General features: G+C 40.2%; 1 protein-coding gene across 1 annotated transcript in view; it reads right to left on the minus strand.

Moving 5' to 3' along the window:
* The window catches only part of INPP5F (inositol polyphosphate-5-phosphatase F), a 1,563,976-nt gene that overhangs the window by 813,502 nt on the left and 726,937 nt on the right, over positions 1–23,537 (minus strand). Inside the window, exon 7 of the mRNA XM_044056075.1 lies at positions 14,670–14,737. Within this exon, the coding sequence (XP_043912010.1) occupies positions 14,670–14,737 (68 nt within the window). The remainder of the gene's footprint in view (positions 1–14,669; positions 14,738–23,537) is intronic.

Below are 23,537 nucleotides of genomic sequence, written 5' to 3' on the forward strand. Positions count from 1 at the left end.
ACTCCCTTACCAGTCTCAGTAAGAAGCTGAGATCCCTCATAAAATCCTCCAAAACTAGTTATGAAAATAAAATTGCCAAAGATTTCAAAGACAACCACAAGGCATTCTATAGCTATGTTAAGAATCTAAATGGCAATGCTCAGATCTGCTCTGAACTACAACAGAATGGCATTAAATATATTGATTCCAAGGACATTGCCAATATCCTGGCAGATCGATTCAGTGCCAACTTCACCCCCCTCTAACCTCCTAAAAGGCCCATCTCAATACCGAAAGATTGATAAATTCTGGTAATCACGGCCAAACGGGTAAAAAATGCACTCTCCAAAGATAAGAATACAGCATCCATGGGAACAAGACAACATCCCAGGCTGTGTACTACATGAACTACAAAATGAACTAGCACCTCACCTATGTGTCATGTTTAATCATAGCCTCACCTCAGGCTTCGTGCCCACTGAGTGGCGCACAGCTACAGTTATCCCACACCACAAGGACGGATCCACCTTGGATCCTGGGAACTACCGTCCCATCAGTCTGACGAACCTGATCTGCAAGACCATGGAACGTATTATCATGGAACTTATAAACAAATACATTGGCAACATTCAAACACTGGACTCCACCCAGTCTGGGGTCGTAAAGGGCTGATCATGTCTCCTGAACCTGACTAACTTCTTCAAATCAGTCTCCAGAGACATGGACGAGGGTAAGGCGGTCCACACAGCCTATCTGGACCTCGGCAAGGCCTTCGACACCATCCCCCACTCTGGAATCATAGATAAACTTACTAAGCTGGGCATAAATCCCTGCTTCACTCGATGGATTGCCAACTGACTTACTGACAGAACCCACACTGTAAAAAGTAGCAGACTCCAAATCCATTTCCAAACAAGTGACAAGTGGAGTACCTCAGGGTTCAATCCTGGGACCACTCTTGGTTGGCATCTAAGTGTATAGTTATCCCCTTTGGGAAAAAACATGTACCCATGAATTACCATATAGGTGGCAGCACACTAAACACAGTGTGATAAGAGACTACAAAAAACTCCAGCTATACTCTGTCGCATATCGTCTACTCAGAGGCAATCTCTGCTTAACATACATGGCTATGTCAAACCCAGAGCTGTTGGACATGCTACACTTAAAGAAATTCCAATCCATCAGAGCCACACCCTCCAGGGACCTAAACCTTCTAATCACAATGAACAAAACATGCTGGAGGGATAGGTTCCTGACCCAGAGACTCCCCATACTCTGGAACAGACTGCCCTTACATGTCAAGCGGAGCGCCGCCTTGGCCCTCTTCAAAAGGAACTTTGATGACTGGATCGGAGATAGGAAATTTACCCCGAGAATCATGTCAGTCGCCCTACTAGACAGGGGGTCCAGGGAAGTAAATATTGTGGGAAGAAATAGCCTGGGAATTGTTATGGCTAGGGTTGTACAGGTCATAGGGCAGATAGCCTAATACCAACCTATGAACCTATAAAGCCAAACCCCATTATTTGTGGACATGCATGTTTAAAAGCACACAGGGAACACACTTCTGTCCTGGGGTTGGGTTCCCCCTCTCTCACCAGACCCCAAATAAGACTCCACACTGACCACAGCTGTAGCATTGAGTCCTCAGCCAAGTGTTTCAAGCCAAGTCCTCCACCACCCTCTCTGTGAAACCAATGCTGTGTGTCCCTGTTCCAAGTTGCTGACAAACACACTCTGAGATTTGATTTTCACATGCACACACACCTACACCTGGAAAAGGCTGGCACAGATTTACCAGCTATGTCCCTCTGTCTAGACTACAGGGTAGATACTGCCACCAGAACACTCTAAAGCCAGATTACCAGGGTATCCAATTATACTTGGTAAAATTAATACTAACACAAATGGTAGTGTTCGACCAATGCAGTAAGACTTTCAGGGGCGGCCACAGTGTCACCAAATAAATATAAGTACTCTCAAATGTTAAAATATTCTCTAAAAGACCAACCAGAATGAAAAGCTTAAATATATTTAATAATAATAAATAATAAAAGAACATGAAAATACTAAATATCTGTTTACAACATACACCAGAGTTTCAATCACAGGAAATATTAAAAATAACACAGACAGAAAGGTTCACACAGATACAGAAAAACAATACTTACTAATCTCACTATAATGTCTTGACTTATTAAAGAATTACTGTTCCCTAGTTCACTTACAAGAGCAAGGCAAGATGATGTGGGTGAGTGACCCTTTTTGCAAGGTTTCAAATGCAGACTGCTCAAAGACTTCTGTCCTGTCTAGTATTAAAACATCATTTCAGTACTGCATTACAGAATGATATCACATACATCTGGTCATCCGACTACTGGTTCCCATACTACACCCTTTACTAGAAACTGAACCAGAATTTAGCATGTGTGAATTATGACACAGTGTGACTGCAGTAAAAAGGTTTCCTTTAGCAAATAAATGCTCAGTGTGAAATGAGAAGTCTGGAGCTGATGGCAGCTATACATTCTGTTCTGATGTTTCCATTGAGACAAACTGACTACAGGTGCAGGCAATAAATCTCAAGAGTTCTGGGTACTGTTTGTTGAGGGAATCAGAAAATTAAGAAGTATAAGGGCAAGCCTCTTAGTACAAAGTAAAGTCTGAAATTATTGGAAGTGAATAATAGATAACAGCTTTCCTGATAGCTAAACAATTCAATGCATTTAACAGAACAGTATACTGGATGACGCAGTGGTGCAGCAGTAGCATTGTCGCCTCACACCAAGAGGATCACCAGTTTAATTCTCAGCTGGGGAGCCTTCTATGTGGAGTCTGTATGTCCTCCCTGCGTTCGTGTGGGTTTCCTCCGGGTACTCCGGTTTCCTCCCATGTTACAAAGACATGCATCTGGAGCATTTCTTCCCAGGCCTCCGCTGAAAATTGACTTCATTCCAAGTCGGACTTTCCCAGTTAACAAATGTTAAATAAATAAATATATAAATTAGTTTTAGTTAAAGACAGCTAGTGCACTTCTTTCTTAGAGATAAAAGTTAATGTTTTCTGAAAGCATACAAGCTGTTTTCACATATGGGATGGGAATAAAATAAGACAAACATGGACAACAATTAGTGTAAGTAGGAGCAGAGGCAGTAATATGTGCATGGATACTCTTACTTTTAGGATAGGCAATGCCTGTCAGTGCAGACATTAATTTGGAACAATTGTTCCAATCAAGTGTGTTAAAACATCATTTGAAAATGTACATAGTTTTGTGTGTTTATTTTAATTTAATAGGTTATGGGGTGTTCCGGGAGTGTGTATTTTTGAGGGTTTTCATCAAAACAAAAAGTCATGTAAAATGTGACCCAAGTTCAAATGGAGATGACAAGAAATTGTATAAAAGATCAACCTGCCAAACATTAGTGGGTGCACGTAACACAAAAGCTGGGAAACAGGACATTAAAAAAGCTGTCATATACAATATGTATGAATAATAACTTTGTCTTATAATGGCTACACCATCCATATTATGTTGGAATGTGAACAGCCACACAGGTATAGATGAAAATGCAAGAGTATTGAATTATATTAAGAAATGCAGAGTGCAAACAGCAATGCTATAGGAGACACATTTGGGCAATGGTAGATTTGTGATAGGAAGGGGCTACTGGCAAGGGAGGAGGATTACAATGGCATGCATTTATATTCCACCTAAAACTGCTATTATGGAGCTTAAGAAATTTTTGAGATAAATAATCAGCTTTCAGCAAGAAATATTACTTATAAGTAAGGACTAGAACTTGATTTGCAATACTGGGGATCTAGAAGGGGAAACATAACAAAAGAGGGTAGATTTCTGAAGAAATTTATGAAAATGTTTGGTATGGAAGAGGAGAATTCAGTAGAAGAGACTCTGGGAAAATTTGCGTATTATTTGCCAAGGTACATTAACTGGGCTAGACTAGACATAAATTGTATTTAACAGGAACATGTGCATTTAATTGAAAGCTTCAACATACATCCAATAACTATTTCAGATCATGACCCAATAACAACCACAATAAAATGCAGGGTAATGAAGTAAAAATGAAACACTAGTGCTTCCCCCACCTACTTGTTAAAAAGAGAGAAATTTATCGAATGGGTAGTGGAAACTATGCAAGAGTTATTAGAGAAGACAGAAACTTCTTCATAAGTTATAGCTAGTGAGTGGGACAAAATGAAAGTGTAGCTTAAAAATATGGTTGAAATAAAAGAAAAAGAGATACGATTAAGTTACAGGAAATATTTAGAGAGGCTGTCTAAGGTTAAAGTATTGCAGAATAAGAAAAATCTAACAGAACAAGAAGAGGCACAACTGCTGAATGCTAGAGAGAAAATAAAAGTATCGAGATAATATGGATGAGTTTAGAAAGATTGCTGTTGAGCAACTGCTTTGTGATAACTCAAGAGCATAAAAATGTTTAGCACAATGACTTAGATGACAGAAAATAGAAATAGGTTGTTGCCAAACTTAGGGAGTCTACAACAAAAAAAAGAAAGATCCTGTACGGGTGTTACAGATATTTCGGAGATTTTTATGAAAATTTGCATAAAACAGAGAACCGTGGAACTCAAGAAAGAGCATAAATGGAAATATTTATGGAAAACCTATGTACTAAGGTTAGAGATAGATGATGCTCAACAAGTAATAGTTAAGACAGGTGAAGAGGAGATAAAAACAGTGATGTATAATCAAACTGCAGGAAACTCTCCAAAAGCAGATGGTACTTCTGTGCAAGTTTAGAAACTAGGAGGGAGGAAAGTGATAAATACCTAGACGGTTTTAACAGTATTTTAAAAGGAAGGGAAGCAACAACATATTGGAAAAAAAGCTGTGGTGGCTGTAAAACCTAAAGACCTATTAGATCCAGATTCATATAAGCCTGCTTCAAATTTAAACCATTATCGAGTGTTATGTCTATAACAGCTAAAAGAATGGCAAAGGTGTTGCCAAAATTAATAGATGTAATCAATGTGGTTTTGTAGAGGGAAAGCAAACATTTGACACTAATGGAACGATGATGGTTCATACGGAAGCAGAATGCATACTGCTGTTGTTTGTGGGTCTTAATGCAGAGAAAGCATTTGACAGGGTAATCTGGGATTTTATGAGTAAGGCAATGGAAGCATTTGTATTCCCTGATACAATAAGGTTAATTGGGAGGATATATGAGGGATCAGAAGCAAAACAAAGTGGGGGGGGTTCCTCTCTGACAGGTTGTGTCTGAACAGAGGAACCATGCATTGGGTGTGCTCTTTCCTTTTGCTTTGTTTTTTTTTTTTTTTTTTTGCTTTATATTTAGAACCAATGGCAAAGAAATTCAAGGATATAACTGGTAAAGTAATCAAGTAAAGTTGGCTTTATTTGCAGATGATATTTTATATCTGATAAAATTAGAAAAAGAAATTTCAGTGTTATGGGTAATTTTGAGACAGCTTCAACTCTTTTCAGGATATACAATTAATGAAGACAAATGAAGGCTATAGCTGAATTCTGTCACACCCCTAAACTGATGTGGACACCTGTTACTTAACCTGAAATCCCATAAACATAACACACCTTGCTTCCAGTCTCTAAACTAATCTAAAACAATGTTGTTATTTGCCTCTAGCATACAAATACAGAGTCCCATTCTCCCACATACTCAGGGGTTGTTCTGAAGTACTATCGAAGAGTGTGCAATAAAACTAACACAGAAATATGTGCAAGACTCCAACTACTACTTACAACTGGTAAACAGTGTGTTTTCACTGTTCTTGCATCTTATTTTCTTTTTATGTAGTTATCATTAACATGTAGGTTTACAAAACTTAGCTGATAAGAGAAAAATGCTGGTTCTGTTCTTGCTCCAACCAGACAAGGGATCCTATATTTCTTCCTGCTACTGATGATGTGTAAACCATTTTATATGTTTACTAATTTTGCGGTCAATTGATCTTATATCATACTCTATTGTACATTGTTTTTCACCCAATGTTGTTCCAGAGCAGCTTGCATTTGATTCTATTTACATTTTACTGTACATGCTATTCCCAAATGATGATTTTGTCATCACTCTCTTATGTTTTGTACTAGTTGTTTTATCATATTTTTCTGTATAACTGCAACTGTTGTTTTGTATGGAGCTTTTCTCCCCGGGTGTCCACTGAAAATGGGCTTCCAGCTTAGCCAGACACTTACCCGGTAATCAAATGCTCTCCTAGAGGTACATGCATTTGACATCTTTTGTCTAACTGAAACATGGTTAAAACCTGCTATCTGAGACTATGAAATCACCCCCTCCAGGATACAATATTTTGAGATAAGATCGCCTGAACAAGAAAGGTGGGGGAGTAGCCATACTATACGAAGCAGGGCTCCAAGTTACTTCATCAGATGTCCAAAAGATAAAGAATGAGCTAATTCGCCATGGCTGTAAAAATTCACTTTAATTTACACAAAGTAAGCACTTTCATGGCCACCCTGACCGCTTCCTCAGACTGAATACAAACTTTCACAAAAGCACTTGCTTTTAAATACACACATAAGTGAGCAATAATTCAATTATTCAGTTATCCGTAAAAACAATTTGTACAAAACTTAGAATATATATTTAAAAACATTTATAAATGTAAATGTAAATATATATATATATATATATATATATATATATATATATATATATATATATATATATATATATATATATATCAAACATTATTAGTGTCTAAGCGCCCTATCTTTTAATAGGGATTTCAAAGAGACGGCTTCATTAATTCCCAGAAAAGTTTATGCATTAAGCTTTAAAATCCATCTCTGCTCTGCCTTTTCTGTTTTGTTCTTGATGTCACCCCCTCCTATTCCTTCTTCCAAAATTTCTAGAACTATGAATTTAAAATAATGTGTGCTGCCTGCCGCTACTACATGTTTTGCCAAAGCATTTTTCTCTTTTTTGTTCAAAATGTCCCTATAGTGTTCCTGTATGCGTTCTTTAAGCATACGATTAGTTTTTCCAACATAGTAAACATTGCAGGCTATGCAGAATGCAAAGTATACTGTGTTTTTAGTTCTGCAGTCTGCATAATGTTTAGCATGCAACTCAAAATGTAGGGTTGAATGTACAAAAGTAGTGCAAGAATATACATATTTACACACTGAAAAATTCCTGCACATACATGTCCCTTTCCTTTGAGATAGATTTTGAGATAGATCATTGTTCTTTTTCTTACTTCTATTATAGCAGAGTTGGCATTTTAAAGATCTCTTATTTTTAAAGGCAAAGTGCAGTGCATTTTCTACAAAACCTTCCAAATCCTTAGCTGTCCTTAAAATGTTCCAGTTTCTATTAAATACCTCACAAAAGGCACCGATGTCACTGGTATATGTAACAGGAAATCTAGGCTTACTTTTATTGTTAGAACTGTCCGGTCCAATCCCTCTCTAGGAGAAAAAAGCCTTGCCTCTGGTATTTCTTTCACTGGCCAACTCTGAGGCCTGTTTGTCAAACATGCTACTAGAATATCCTCTCTCTAGAAATTCAGCTCTGAGATTGTCCAGAGTGGACTCAAGAAATGAGTCATCATTATGCAGTCTCATTAGTCTCAGAATTTGTCCTCACACTACATTATTTCTAACAAACTGCGGATGCATGCTATCTCTGTGTAACAGGGCATTCCTTCTAGTAGGTTTCCTATAGATGCTAGTTTGAATTCCCAATACATCAGATTTCTTTAACTTTACATCAAGGAAGTCTATCTCTTCCCTGGAGATCTTGCTGGAGAAGTTCAAAAAGGTAGTGGTAGTACCCAAATACTCTATAAATAACTCAAGTTCTCTCGGTGTGCCTCTCCACAGAAAAAACATGTCATCCAATAATCGAGTATACCAGATCAATTTATCCTTATAACATTCATTAGACAAAAATGCATTAGACTCCCATTCAACTAGATCCAGGTTGGCGTAGCTATTGGAACAAGGTGTGCCCATAGCTACACCAATATTTTGTAGGGAGTACTCCTCTCTAAAATTAAATATTTTACTGTCTAAAATAATCTCCAGTAGGGAACATATCAAATTAATCTTCTCATGTGTATAAAATTGTTTAAAATTCAGTAAATTCCTAACATTTTCTATCCCCCACGTATTAGGGATAACCATAAATAATGACACAATATTAAGTGTGACAAAGAAATATTCCCCATTTGCCTCTTTAATTTTATCATACAGCTTTTCTAAGAACATCTTTGTATCTCTTAAAACACTGTTGCAACAATCAAGTACTGGATGTAAACATTTCTCTACATATATCATCAAGGGTTCGGTGGCCCACCCTTTACTCAAAACAATTGGTCTCATCGGAGGGGTCTTGCAATTCTTATGTATTTTTTCGTAACTCGTATACGGTGAGATAGACAGGATTCTCAACAGTAAAATATTTAAACAGATCCTCAGTAAATCATTCCATTAATCAAAAGATCAAATACAGTGATCACTATTCTATCTATGATTCCCTTCACCTGTGTACGAGTTATTATCTGATAAGTTTGCTCATCATTCAGTAACAACTGCATTTGAGCAATATACAAATCTGTAACTAATATAACTACCCCTCCCCCTTTATGGGTGGTCTTATCTCTACTGATTGCAACATCTTTAATTCACTTAAAGCAATACTTTCATCTCTATTCATATTAAAATAATTAGGTGCTGTGCCATTATTAAATATTTGTCTTATTTCATGTTCACAAACAGAAACAAATGCCTCAACAATTGGGTGTTGTTTAGGAACAAAGGTGCTAGGTTTAACAAAAAATACGACTTTCACTGTCAGTTTTAAAAATAGTCTTCAATGTGAGAGTTCTAGCAAAAAGCCTCAGTTCCTGTAATATATCTACTAAAACAGTTTTTTGTGCAGGGATAAAGGATAGTCCTTTCCCTAATATGGAAAGTTGTGCTTCAGTAAGAGGTATACTCGAAATATTTAAAACCAAACCTTTGTGGTTTTGCTTCTCATTAGTCTCTGTTGCTTCTCTGGTACAAATTGTCTTTCGGGAACTTTCCCCCTTTGTCCTCGACTCCTGGACCTCTCCTTGATGGTTAGCAGGTCCTGTAGTTGAAAAGGTATAATTTGAGTCCCTTTCTGTCGGCCCGGTTCTTCTGAAAAAGAACTCATTGGTGTTGTGTGGTTTACTGATGTAGTAGGGTTACAGTCAACGGTTCTTCTCTTAGCACTACTAGCCACTGGCTGTATTTTCTTTATAGTAGTCTGTGTCCCTTCAGGATTAAACAATTTCTCAATCACTGTTTACTGTGTGTTTGCTTCCTCTTCTATTTCCCTCCGCACGATCGATGAACAGTCGAATATTCAGTTGACTGTTCGCTAATGGTTGTAGCGAGCCTCGGCCATGAAAAGACCCTCCCAGTTTGGAAATCATTCACATCTCTCTGCAATTTAAGTTTACCATTCTGCAGCCGCTTATCATAACTAGATATCTGCTCATGCAATGTATCTATTTTATCTAGTATAATATCTGCAGAAAACATGTTCTTTCTCTGAGAGGGGGGATGGACCGGACAATTATTACAACAACAGAAGTAAGCTTAGATTTCCTATTACATATACCAGTGACACTGGTGACTTTTGTGAGGTATGTATTAGAAACTGGAACATTTTAAGGACAGCTAAGGATTTGGAAGGTTTTGTAGAAAATGCACTGCACTTTGTTTTTAAGAATAAGAGATCTTTAAAATGCCAGCTCTGCTATAATAGTAGTAAGAAAAAAAAAGAATGATCTCAAAGGAAAGAGACATATGTGCAGAAATTGTTCAGTGTGTAAATATGTACATTCTTGCACTACTTTTGTACATTCAACCCTACATTTTGAGTTACATGCTAAACATTATGCAGACTGCAGAACTAAAAACATAGTATACTTTGCATTCTGCATAGCCTGCAATGTTTACTATGTTGGAAAAACTAATCATATGCTTAAAGAATGCATACACGAACACTATAGGGACATTTCGAACAAAAAAAGAGACAAATGCTTTGGCAAAACATGTAGCAGCAGCAGCAGGCAGAACACATTATTGTAAATTCACAGTTCTAGAAATTTTGGAAGAAGGAATAAGAGGGAGTGACATCAAGAACAAAACAGAAAAGGCAGATCAGAGATGGATTTTTAAGCTTAATGCATACACTTTTCTGGGAATTAATGAAGCCGTCTCTTTGAAACCTCTATTAAAAGATAGGACGCTTAGACACTAATGATGTTTGATATATATATATATATATATATATATATATATATATTTACATTTATAAATGTTTTTAAATATACATTCTAAGTTTTGTACAAATTGTTTTTACAGATTAATTGAATAATTAAATTAATGCTCACTTATGTGTGTATTTAAAAGCAAGTGCTATTGTGAAGTTTGCATTCAGTCTGAGGAAGCGGTCAGGGAGGCCGTGAAAGCGCTTACTTTCTTGGTGTGCATTAAAGTGGATTTTTACAGCCGTGGTGAATTAGCTCATTTTTTATCTTTTGGACTTTTGTTTGCTGTGAGCAGATTCTTTATTGGTGTACTGGTACTGTTTTCTTTTACTTCATTAGATGTCCAACCACCTTCTGATACTAATACTGAAATCCTTAACACTAAGCTTCAGATTAACACCTGTAAGTCCATCTACATTATATGCTCCTATCTTCCTCCTGGAAATAACATCACCACCCTTGAAAATATCCTTAGCTGGCTTTCCACAAACTACCCACAAGAAACTATAGTGCTAGGTGACTTTAATATAGACTGGAATAGCTGTATTACTGTTAATCGTACTATCCACATAAACTTACATGGTTTCTCCCAAGCAATCACCTCTCCTACCAGAATCCACAAACCCAGCCATAAAGAAATCACCTTAGATTGAATCTTAACAAATACTCATCCCCTAACATATAAAGCAGGCACCATTCCAGATGACATTAGCGATCACTCACTAATGTATATAATTAGACAAAAGACTAATATTCTCTACCCAACCACATATAGAACCACTCGAACCAATAAACATTTTAACCTTGAAAGCTTCCAAAATGAACTTAGTGCATGTGATTGGTCACCCCTAAAACACCTCCAGCTACAGGATGCAGTGAAATACCAAACCCAAATTTTTAGAAATCTTGGACTACCATGCCCCTACTTGTACTATCAGGAACAGGACTAAAATTGCTCCATGGCTAACAAAAGAAACTAGGCAGAAAATTCTACTTAGAAACAAAATTTGGGCCAACTGGCATACTACTAAAAACCCAGCTGCTCATATAAAATTTAAGCAGCTTAGAAATACTACTAAAACATCAATACTTTTAGATAAAAGAAACTTCTAATTTCAACTTCAACAAACTAACCAGCATAAACCACAAAACTTCTGGATAGGTATCAATAGACTCCTACATCCAGGTCACTCCAAGACACCAACCCCATCAGGGATAGCCCAGGAGAATCCCAAACAAATTGCTGATGCCTTTAATACCTTCTTTACTGAAGCCATCCAATCACTTGCTAACTCATTACCTCCAGTATCCTTTATCCTGCCTTCCTCCTCAACTAGCTTACTGCCTTCATTTCATTTACAACCCTGTTCCTACATCTGCATCCTTCTTCAAAAACTCAAACCATCCACCCCCTCAGCTGACCTATTACCAGCCAAATACCTGCAAATAGCAGCTAAAGTTACAGCCTATCATATTTCTATCCTAATAAATAGAACTATAACAGAAAGAACCATCCTATCTATTTGGAAAATCTCCCATATAATCCCCCTACACAAAGGCGGTAACTCAACAGAACTCTCAAACTTTTGTCCGATTGCCTTACTCTCTCCCTTAGCTAAAATAATGGAAAAATGCATCCACCGTCAACTGTTAGATCACCTTCTCCAAAATTGCCCATTAGCGAACTGTCAGCATGGTTTTAGGCCTTTCCACAGCACCACCACTGCCCTCTTTATCCTTTTCTGACCGCATTAACAAAAACTGTAACAGTAACACTCTTTCCTCCGCAACCTTTACTGATCTCTCAAAAGCCTTTGACATGGTCAACCATCACTTTTGAATATACTTAAGTCCCTCTCACTTGATACATAGGCATTACAGTGATTCAAATCCTACTTGGATAATAGGCAGTGCTTTGGCATAATAATCTAACCACCTTCCTGTCACCCTTGGTGTACCTCAATGTTCTATATTGGGCCCTCTACTATTCTCAATTTTTATCAATGATCTAAATATAAACATCCCTTAAGCTACCTGCATACAATATGCAGGCGATTTCACATTAATATGCTCCGCTACTGGTCCGTCTGAACTGCAGTCCCTTACCCAAAATGTCTTTGAAACAGTGCTGCCTTCTCCTTAACCCCAAAAAAAACAAAATGATTGCTCTTCACTCCCACACAAAAGTCCACCCCAAGTGACTTCACTATCAAATCTAATAATGGCACTGTCATATCTCCTGACACTACCATCAAACTCTTAGGAGTAATAATAGACCACAACCTTAACTTTGATACTCACATCAACACTACAATAAATCAGTTAACAGAAAACTAGGCTCCCTTTATAAGATTAAACCCTTCCTTACTCCCATAGCTAGAACTACTATTACCCACACCCACCTCATCTCAACTCTCCTCTATGCCTCACCTATTTACACTAATCTATCTAAAAGCAACCTCAATAAACTGGCAACCTCCTACAATAACATTGCTAGATTTGCCACTGGCTCCCCATTTAAAACCCACCACTGTCATAATCTAAAAGTGAGTTGGCTGGAGCTGCATAATCAAATTCAATTCCACCAACTTATTATTGCCCATAAGACCCTTTATCTTCCTAGCAATACACCAATACTCGAGTGAAATCACCCCGTATAAAAATCTTACAAACCTACGTTCAGCAAATAAACTACTAGTATCCAAACAAAAACCCAACAATAAATCAGGGGATTCACTTTTCTCTAACACTGTGGGAAAAATCTGGAACCTACTTCCCTGTGAACTCGCATCTCTTTCTTCAACTCCACTATTCAAAAAGAAACTCAAATTATACCTTACAACTCACTGGCTATGCCCATGTTCTAACCCAGACGAAGAATCCCCTTCCTGTCATCTTATGTTATTTGCACAAAATACTAATTTCTCTACTGCTACATTAATCCACCTCCTTCTTATACCTCTGGGAATCTGATCAGTTAAGCTAATTTAAGAATGTATAAATTCCATCCTTCTTACAAACTATTATAGAATATGTTAATGTTTACCCAGCTTGGACTTTATGAATGTGTCACTGCCTTGTAAATATAGCTTGGACTTTAGGAATGTGTCACTGCCTTCTAAATAATTTTTTCTTCTATTACTGTTTTGCCTTTTTTAAAATTTATCATCTCTCATGATTACTAAGTTGCTATGTAAACAACTATATTAGACTGAAAAATGCACTGTATCTGAAGTTGCAACTATCTGTTTTTGTGGAGCTTTTGGATTAGCTAAGGCAGTTCGGGTTCTGGTGTGTAATATGATTGACAGTTGCAGGCTTGAATCACAGTTGCTACCTGTCTACAGTAATCCTCATGTGTGCTCAGCATTGAGTGCGAGACAGCAATAACTGAATGTATAAAATGTGACACTATTAGGGTTGGGGGTTGATATAATGATTAGGGTGTTTTTTTTTCTTGCAAACACAAAGTGCAGGTTTGGTTCTCACCTTTGGAGAAGAAATTGACTAACCTTAAAATGGCCCACAAGGACAGCTAGCCTAGTACTTGCCTATAAACATATGAACATACATACTGACAAGAAGAGAGGGACTGGTCTTATCGTATGTAATGTTACCGGTGAAGTCAAGATATTTACATTTACTTTTCCTGTTAGGGAGAGGATTCCATTCCTTGTCTTCTTTAATTGCTCCTTGATTGGCTCTCCCAACTGTACCCCTCTTCTTCCATTCACAAGTGGGAAGCCCACTTCTTGGACTGGACTACAAGGTACCTTCCGCTTACCTACTCCAATCTAGACCAATATAATTTTTTTTTCATAACATACAAATTCTGAGTTGTAAGTGAATTTTCTAAATATATTCAAAAGATTTGGAGTGAAACTCCTGATATTTTTAGCTTCTCTATGTGGTGAATTTGCATCACTGACCGCAGCTTTCAATGCAAGACTGGAAGGCTGTGGCATTCACTCCCCTATTTATTGGGCAGCTCTGTGACCTGCCAAGTTTAAAAAGTCCTCAGATAAATGGTTTGGTGACAAAGTATTTACCCCACACATTTTTTCTGGTTAGAGACTATTAGCTTCAGATGAGGCTCTGAATTTTTTTTTTTTAAGCAAAAACAAAATTGAACATATTGAGGATGCATACATGATTATTTAACGATTCATAAAACTCAGCTTTTGACATGTGTGCAGGTCATGGCTAGAAAGGGTCTGAGAAGACCCAATTCCCTTGCCTGAATAGCAAATAAGTAAGGTAAATAAACATTTTTGCACTTCTTGCTTACAAAAACAAATCTGTAGACAAAACCTTAACATTTTAAATGTTGCGTCAAGAGCAATCTAGCATATTTCCTCTTTCACAATTTTTAAACAAGTACTCACCTGTTTTTTATAAATTTTCAACTGTTCTTCAAAATGTGCTGCAAAATATGGAATAGTTTCTTTCTCAGCTGTAAAATCCAAAACAAAATTATGTAAGAAAAGAGCCACATAACATAATTAATACTTTGAGGCCAGAAGGCAGACAAGTCATATTTAACACCCACACCCAGTTACATATTTAGGAACAGGATGTATGCCAGAGGCATAAAGATCAAATTCTATTACCATACAAACCACAACACTTATGTATAACACAAAACAACACAGGAATATCCTTGATAACTTAGCATGCAGCTAGAAACTGGACTGTAAAAGCCCTAAGACATACTGGAAAGATTAGGATGGGTGATATTTTACCTAGAACCTAGACAAAATGAAGGGATGGTAAGCTGCTCTACAGCAGTCTCTATAAGGCCTGCTATTACAACTGTCTGTTTAAGTTACCTTTAGGTGTACTTTGTAGCACGTAATTCATCTGGATTGAGTCCCAATCAGTTTATTATATAAGGCGGTCTAGAAAGAAAACCATGCAGAATAAGCCTCTTGTCTTGCTCCATTAATGGGCTACATCAAACCTAAATGGTATGAACTTTGAACTATTTGGTCACAGCATCCCTTGAAAATGGCAAGTGACACAGCTGTAATTCCTGCCAATATATTTACTTGTGAAATAATGGTTAACAATACAAGATAGAGTTTTAAAGTAAATTAAATAAAACCTGCTTACTGATGAAAGCTATTTTTACCACAGGAAAACAAACCAAAGAACTGTTTTGTTTGGGGTTACTTGGTATCAAAGAGCAAGATGCTCCATATTTAATACTGGCACAGTAAGGCTTTAGCATCCCTTACTGTATAAATACAGGTAAAAGTAAGAATATGAACAGCCAAAAGCTAACTTTTCTCAGGAGAATGGTTTGGGTTTTGCACTGCTGGGAAGTCATCCCCTGGTGGAGTCCAGGGAGCTGGGCAGCAGCCAAACATGAAAATAATAGTTATGTACTCACCATAACTTGGTATCTGTGTTATCTGTAGTCACCATTCATCATGTATGGGTCTAGGATAAGACATCGGATCCGAGCCGGCACACTTAGATAACAGCTTAGCTCAAGCTCTTCTCCTCCCATAATGTGCTGCTGCTCTCTAACCCCTCGGATTGACTTTGCCCTGGAGAAAGAAGACAAACAGAAGAAACCTACCGCCAGAAAAGGTCCACCAAAATCCTGCCAACCCCTCAGGAAGGGGGCTGGAGGGTGGGACCGTGATGAATAGTGACTACGAATAACACAGATACCAAGTTATGGTGAGCACATAACTACTAATCTGATGTTATCCTAGTCACCATTCATCACGCATGGGTCCCCAGCTACCCAAAATTCTTGGGTGGCCTCAAGGAAGAACATGCCGAAGAACAGTGGAGCCAAATGAAGCCCTTCCTCTAGAAAGTAAATCAAGTTTGTAAGGAGAGAAGAAGGTATGAGGAGAGGACCAAGTTGCCGCTGCACAAATGTCATCCAAAGACTGATGGGCTAAAAAAGGCAGCTGAAGTGGCCACCGAACTGATGGAATGAGTCCTAATTGGTCCAGGCAAAGGAGAACCACGTGAGGAGTAAATGTAAGAAATGCATTGGGAAATCCAACGGGAGATAGTAATTTTTCACACAGCTTGGCCCTTCCTGTTAACTGAAAAGGCCACAAATAATTGGTCTGAGAGGTGAAAGGGCTTAGTTCTATGCAAACAGAAACAAAGCTGACAATGAACATCTAATGTATGTAAAATGTATTCTCTTTTATTAAGAGAATTAGGGAAGAACACTGGAAATTGGATTGATGGACTGAGATTTACCTCATTGGCCACTTTGGGTATAAAGGAAGGGTTGGGGTTCAAAGCCACTCTATCTTTGTGAAATATTAAGTAAGGAGGCTTAATGGTCAGAGCCTGCAATTCTAATACTCTCTCTCTGCTGAGGTTATAGCCACTAAAAAGGCAGTCTTCCAAGAAAGAAACAAAGTCATAGGATGTAGCAGGCTCAAAAGGGGGTTTAGTTAGAGATTGCAGCACCAGAGTATGATCCCACAGTGGAGAAGGGTCTTCGACTGGGGGGTGCATCAAAAACACACCTTTCAAGAAGGCTTTGCAAAGCCGAGAAAAAAGGTAGGGTCGTTACAGAGATGAAAATTAGAAATGTTTGCTAATTGGACTTTGATTGTAGAAAAATTAGCACCCTCCTTAAAAAGGGAAGCCAAGAAAAGGAGACTGTCAGGAATAGGAGCCGAAAATGGATCAAGATTCCGACCTCTAGCCCAGATGGAGAATCTCTTCCACTTACTTCTGTGAACTCTCTCGGTGGAAGACTTCTGAGAAGCAAGGATAATTTCCCTCACTGGGGGGCGCTAGCCTGGACTTGGCAATAATCACTGGAAGTGGACAAACCAAGCTATCAGACGGAGGTCCTGCAGAATCGGAAGTGGATGGAGAAACGGATGGGAGGTCAGATCCAGCACCGGATCGAGCACCCAAAGGGGGTGCTTCAGATGCGACCGTAGTAGAGGGAACCACACCTGCCAAGGCCAAAAGCGGGCAATGAGGATCAAAACTGCATCCCGAGGCATCTTGCTTTCTGAAGAACTCTCAGAATTAGGGGTAATGGTGGAAAAGTATAAAGAAGACCCGGAGGCCAATCATGAGTCAGGGCATCCCTGGGGGACTCTCTCTCTGGGGGGATCAAAGCGAAGCAACTGTTGCATTTGTGAATGCGAGGGGAACCAAACAGATTGAGATCAGTTGGCCCTACCGATGGAAGATCTGCTTCGCCACTGAAGGATTTAGGAACCACTCGTGAGGGGTCAGAATAGCCCTGCTCAGCTTGTCCGCCAGCACTTTGGATGCTCTGGGAATGTGTGTTCCAATGAGAAAGCACCCCAAGGACATCACCCATTCCCAAACTCTCAAAGCCTTGCAACAAAGCAGATAAGAATGTGTGAACACCTTGCTTGTTTAAGTACCACACAACAGCCATGTTTGTCTGTGTGAACTATCGTCCCCAGAGGGAGGCAATCCTGAAAGGCTTGCAACGATAGAAGGATTGCTCATCTCTGGAACATTTATGTGCAGTTTGTTCTCTGAATGGGACCATGTCCCTTGGACAGTCTTTTCCTGAAAGTGCCCCCCACACCCTAGGAGGGAAGCATCTGTGGTCACCGTGGATGTCCGAATGAGTGGAGAAAATGGCATGCCCACTAGGTCATCAGGGGAATGCATCCACCACGATAGGTGTCACTGACAAATTGGAGTAAGACGAATGGGGACTGACAAGGGATGTGAAAGAGTGGACCACTGGGCCACTAGGGTCGACTGTAGTACTTCATGTAGTATCTGGCCAGTGGGTCCAGATAAATTGCAGCTGCCATGGAACTCAAAGCCCTGAGAATGAGTGATACTGGAGAACGAGTTTGCTCCAGAAGAGCCTGAATGAGAGACTGGATAAGAAGCACGCTTCGCAGAGGAAGAGCTACAGTCTCCAAGGTAGTGTCCATTTGTGTGCCTATAAATTCCAGTTGAGACAGGGTTAATGAAGATTTGGCCAGAAGAAGGTAGTATGTGTTCTCCATCAGTTGATGATTTGTGGGGGCTGTAAGGAGCCAATCATCGAGGTAGAGAAACACCTGGAATCCCTGCAGCCTGAGATGAGCTGCCACGACTGCCATTCATTTGGTGAACACCAGGGGGGCTGTGGTGAGTCAAAGGTCAGGGCTCTGAATTGGAAGTGATTGGCCCGAAAGCGGAGGAATCTCCTGGACTGCTTGTCTATGACAGTATGCATCCTGGAGATCTACAGAGCACAACTAGTCATTCTTGTGCAGAAGGAGCACAATGGACTGAACAATGACCATCCGAAACTTTGATTTCTTGATTGACAGGTTTAACTAATTTAAGGTCCAGAATGGGACACAGGTACCCTGTTTTCTTGGGCACCAAAAAGAAGCGGGAGTAAGTTCCGGATCATATCCGTCCAGTGGGGACCTTCTGGATGGCTCTATTTTGAATGAGGTTGGTGACTTCTAGGTGGGCTAATGCTCTCTGACTGGGTGAGATGTCAGAGTATTCTGATTCTTGGTGGGGGGGTCTGAAAAGGGAATGTATTAGTCCCTGGATATGATTCTTAGCACCCATTGATCATTTGTGATGCTTCCCAGGCTAAAGGGTGCAAAGCCAATCGACCGCCCGACTGCTTCCAGGGAGGGACAGTCAGGCAACAACTCAGGGGTGTTGGAGGGTTTCTCAGAGAATGGCTCCTTGGAACCCTGGTTTTGCAGGCCTCCTCTGCCTCTAGGGTGGCACCGGCCATTGAAACCTCTCCCCGTATCCTGGAGAAGGAATCCTCTTGAGCTTCCTGAAAGGAAGACTAACTTGTGGAACCACATTTTCCTGTTTTCCTTTTGGGTCTTGGGAAAGGACCTTTGGGGGTAGATAATTTGATCCCTACAGCTAACAGTGCCTTCCCCTCTTGCTCGCTGTGGGTCAAAGTTTCCTTAACAGTGGGTCCAAAGAGTGGAACCACTGAAGGGGGCATTGGTGAACGATGCTTTAAAGGCCTCAGCAAATCCATATAAATGCTGCCAGGCATGACATTTGATGGCAATGCCTGTACCTGCTGCCCATGAAGAACCCTCTGCTGGAGTGGATATTAACCTCATGGACAAATTAGCAATTGACCTAACAGTGGCCAGCTTGGGAGAAACAGAAGTCCTCCGCAGTCATGGACTCTGACAGGGAAGTTGAAAACTCCTTTATCAAGTCCCTCTGGAGATGAGTAAAATGGGTCAGACAGTTCAGAGCTCACAGGCTGAAAGAAGCTGATGTGGACACCCTTTTTCCAAATCTGTCCAATACTCTCGATTCACGGTTGGGAGGATGAACAGATGAACTCTGCTCTGCCAACTCTTTCTTGGTGGCAGCAGCCACCATGGTTGCACCAACTGGAACCGCCTTGGAACAGAAGGCTTTAGTCCAATGGTGGGCTTTTATCTGCTCTTTTGGGTACTGGCTCCACTGTATCAGGTTCCTTCCAGGTCCTGCTGGCAATAAAGTTGATTAAAGGGTCAACGGGGGGAGGACACCCAAGAGGTAGATGGTACCAAAAGCATCCAGGAACATGGTTTCCTCAGAGGATGGGGGCTGGGCAGACCAACCGCCCATGGCTTTAAGAATCTCCAGTATGTCTCCAAAGGAAAGGTCATGGGGCAGTGACACTGGGGACCTGTACCCTTCATCGACATCCATGTCCTCTGTGATAGACTCTATAGGGGAGTCCAGATGTCTCCTCTTACATGTCCTTTTCTGAAGCACTTCTGCTGTGGGAGGCTCAGGGGAAGACTTGGAAGAGGAAGGGGCCCCTATGGGGGAACTCCCCTTTGGAGGCTAGACTGGGTGGGTTGACCGGGAAGAGGATGAAGCGGTCTTCTCAAATTCTGGGGCTGGGATGGAGCATGGTGAGTCAGAGGCGTTACTCTGGCAGTAGAGCGGGATCTTTCCACTACCTGGAACATGGAGGGACTGGACGAGGCCCTCTCCCTCGGTGGTAACACGACAACAGGGGAGGAAGCAGGACCCCGCCAGAACCCCAGCCCTTCAGACAGTGCAGGTCTGGAGCTATCAAGCACCAAAGCACCGAGGATCAGAGAACGGTCTAAAAAGCCTAGACCTGAACCAGCCCCCATGGACTCCGGGGCAACAACCCAGACCAGAGGCCCCATCTGTCCCGGGGGAATGGTAACAGAACCGTCCACAGACCCTGATAGAGGAGGGACAAAGTGAGTCCCAGAAACCCTGATCTCCTCTACTCAGTACACCGGTTCCCCTGAGTCCAATCCGTGTGAGGTCGGACGAGGACAGGGTATACAGGGAGCCTGTGGGCTGGGGAAGCCAAAACCCCAAACTCAATTTAACCCTTTAAAAAGGACCCCATCATCCTGTCAATGTCTGAAGGTAGGATGCTCCTGGAGGGTTGGGAAGAAATGGAGGACCTAGCTGGAAATCTGTGTAGGGACGCCAAGGATCTTCTCCGATTTGGAGAACGGGCCCTGCAAGGAGAGGTAAACAAATGATCCCCTCCTGAAGGGACCAGAGGAAAACCCTCTACAACAACAGGATCCCACATGGGTCTTGGATCAGATTGAGTCGGGTCCAAGGAAACATGAGGATCTGAGGAAGGAGATCTCGATTCCTTCGGATCTGACAGGGTCAGGTCCATGACAAGTGTGGAATGGCTCGGACCTGAAGGCTTCAGACCAGAAGTCTTGGATCTGAAGACTTGGAACCGGAGGCCTTGGATCTGGGAGTTAACTTTCTAAAAGCTCTTGGATCAGACACCGCAAAGGCTGATGTCAGATCTGGGGAACTGGGATCTGGCAGCCTAGCTTGTTTAGAAGGAACTGTCCTTGAGGAAGAAGGGGAAACCTTTCTTTTATAGCCAGAGAGGCCTGACTTGGCCAATGATTATTTGGCCAGTGGACCCCCCCCACTTAATCAAGCTTTTTAGCAACAACTTACTCTGGTGGTTGACCAGGGATCTGGGGTTGAATGCGGCACAAATGCTGCATTCAACCTCCAGATGGCCAGCACAGAGACAGTGGAGGCACTCCTTGTGTGAGTCAGAGACAGGGATCTTACACCCACATAAGGAGCACCTCTTGAAACCTAAAGGTTTCTCCGACATGGAGAAAAGTCCAGGAAACCAATACCAGAAAAAAAAATGAAGGACAGTACCACAAACATGCCAAAAATCTAAACACCGAAGTCCATCCTATCTCAAGCAAGACACTAACTGAATCCCAAAAGTTAACGGTAGTCAAAAAAAGAAACACAACAGAAGAGCAACTACTCCCAGAAAGGAATTACTACCACAGTAGGTAAACAGGAAAAAAGCGCCAGAAATACTAAATGAACCAACAGGAGGGGAGAAAGGGTTTGGGACTAGACAAGAAACTATAGAGGAACTTTAGGAAATGAAATATATGAAAATATTAAGAACAATCCCAAAAAGAAACACAAAATGATTGAATAACCCGAGGGGCTGAGCAATCTGCATCTGACATTATATATATATATATATATATATATATATATATATATATATATATATATATATATATAGATATATATATACATATATGGACACATGCTCTACTAGCATATGTCCGAATCACAAAACATCGAAAACACATACACAAAAGCGCTTAACATCGAAAAGCGCTAAAGTGTATGTGTAGTTCAAAAAAAAAATCTACGTTTCTGCAGGGCGACTCACCCCCCTGCACTCTCCACTTTATTATTCTCACTCCGAGATCACACTACAGTGGGGAAAAGGGAATTTTCCCTTACCCGCACTATAGTCTGATCTACGAAACAGGCACACATACACGGAAGCGCTTGTCGATGTTAAGCGCTTTCGTGCATGTGTGTTTGATGTTTTTTGATTCGGACATATGCTAGTTGAGCATGTGTCCAGATCCCATACATATATATATATATATATATATATATATATATATATATATATATATATATATACACACACACACACACACATATATATATATATATATATATATATATATATATATATATATATATACACACACATATATATATATATATATATATATATACATATATATATGCAGCTTATTGTTGTCTAAGTGTGCTGGCTTGGATCTGATGTCATATCCTAGACCCATATGTGACAAATGGTGACTAGGATAACATCAGATCTAAAGTCAGATGCCTCAAGTGGGGATGCACATATCAAAATGTGCACATTTTTTACACTGATACCTCTACATATCAATTGGGGAGTGGAACTGCAAGTAGAGCAAATAACAAAAAACAGCCTTATAGTATATGCCACTCTCTGAAATCTGCCAACTAGCTTTTATCCTTACAGGAACAAATAAAAGTGATGGACTATGGACTTCACCTCAGGAATGAGGTCCTTTGGGATATAGAAAGTATGGCTGTGTAGTCAACTTACCAAAATTTGTAGATACTCGAGTATGGTCACTTTGCTGTTATAACTTTGAGGAACTCTGCCTGAGGCTAAGAACAGATATCTGACCAAACTTTTCAGAGCTGTACACCCTTCCTTAATCTCCATGTTGACATCAGCAGTGCCTTGGGTGTCTCCATGAGTTTGATATTAAAGGTGGCATACGTGCAGACATTTTTAGTTCTTTCTTGCTCCCACTGGGTGAAAATGCACCACCATGACTCAGTGCAACCCATGTAAAATCCCACGGATCTGTCAATGTCCTTGGTGAGAACCTTACTCTCCTGTGAATCCTAAACAAAAAGAGGATAGCGATACAACAGAAGTTTAGATAAAGTCAGATGGGACAGGCGGACTAGGATGCGTCCCTACCCTGGGTCACAATATTCTATGATTAGATGGAATTCAGGAAGGAAACTGGACTGCAACAGTGATTACACTCAAAATTACTGCAAGCATGGTCAGTTGAATACACACCTATACTATGCTCACTGTGTGGCTTACTGTTGCAGTCATTACTTCGGGGAACATTATCGGGGCTGTATTCTCTTTGCAGATGGGTTGGTTAGTATAGCCATGCAGTAGGAAGGTAACATGCCCTGTAGTACGACAAAGGCAAAACCTGATCTAGCTCTGGAGATGAGATACAGTATGTAGTGTTTTGATAATGTAAAAAATAATGACCAAGTAGATGCTTCCAGAAAAGCAGTGGTAGTAGCTGTGGCCCTGGAAGAAAGGGACCTGATCCTTTCCTACACTTGTTTTTCATGCAGTTTACAGTAAAAGTAAATGTAATATGCTATCCATTTTGAAATGGTCT

Source organism: Protopterus annectens, chromosome 14.part0 (assembly GCF_019279795.1).
Source record: "Protopterus annectens isolate FY-2018-M chromosome 14.part0, PAN1.0, whole genome shotgun sequence".
In the NCBI taxonomy this organism is placed as follows: Eukaryota; Metazoa; Chordata; order Ceratodontiformes; family Protopteridae; genus Protopterus; species Protopterus annectens.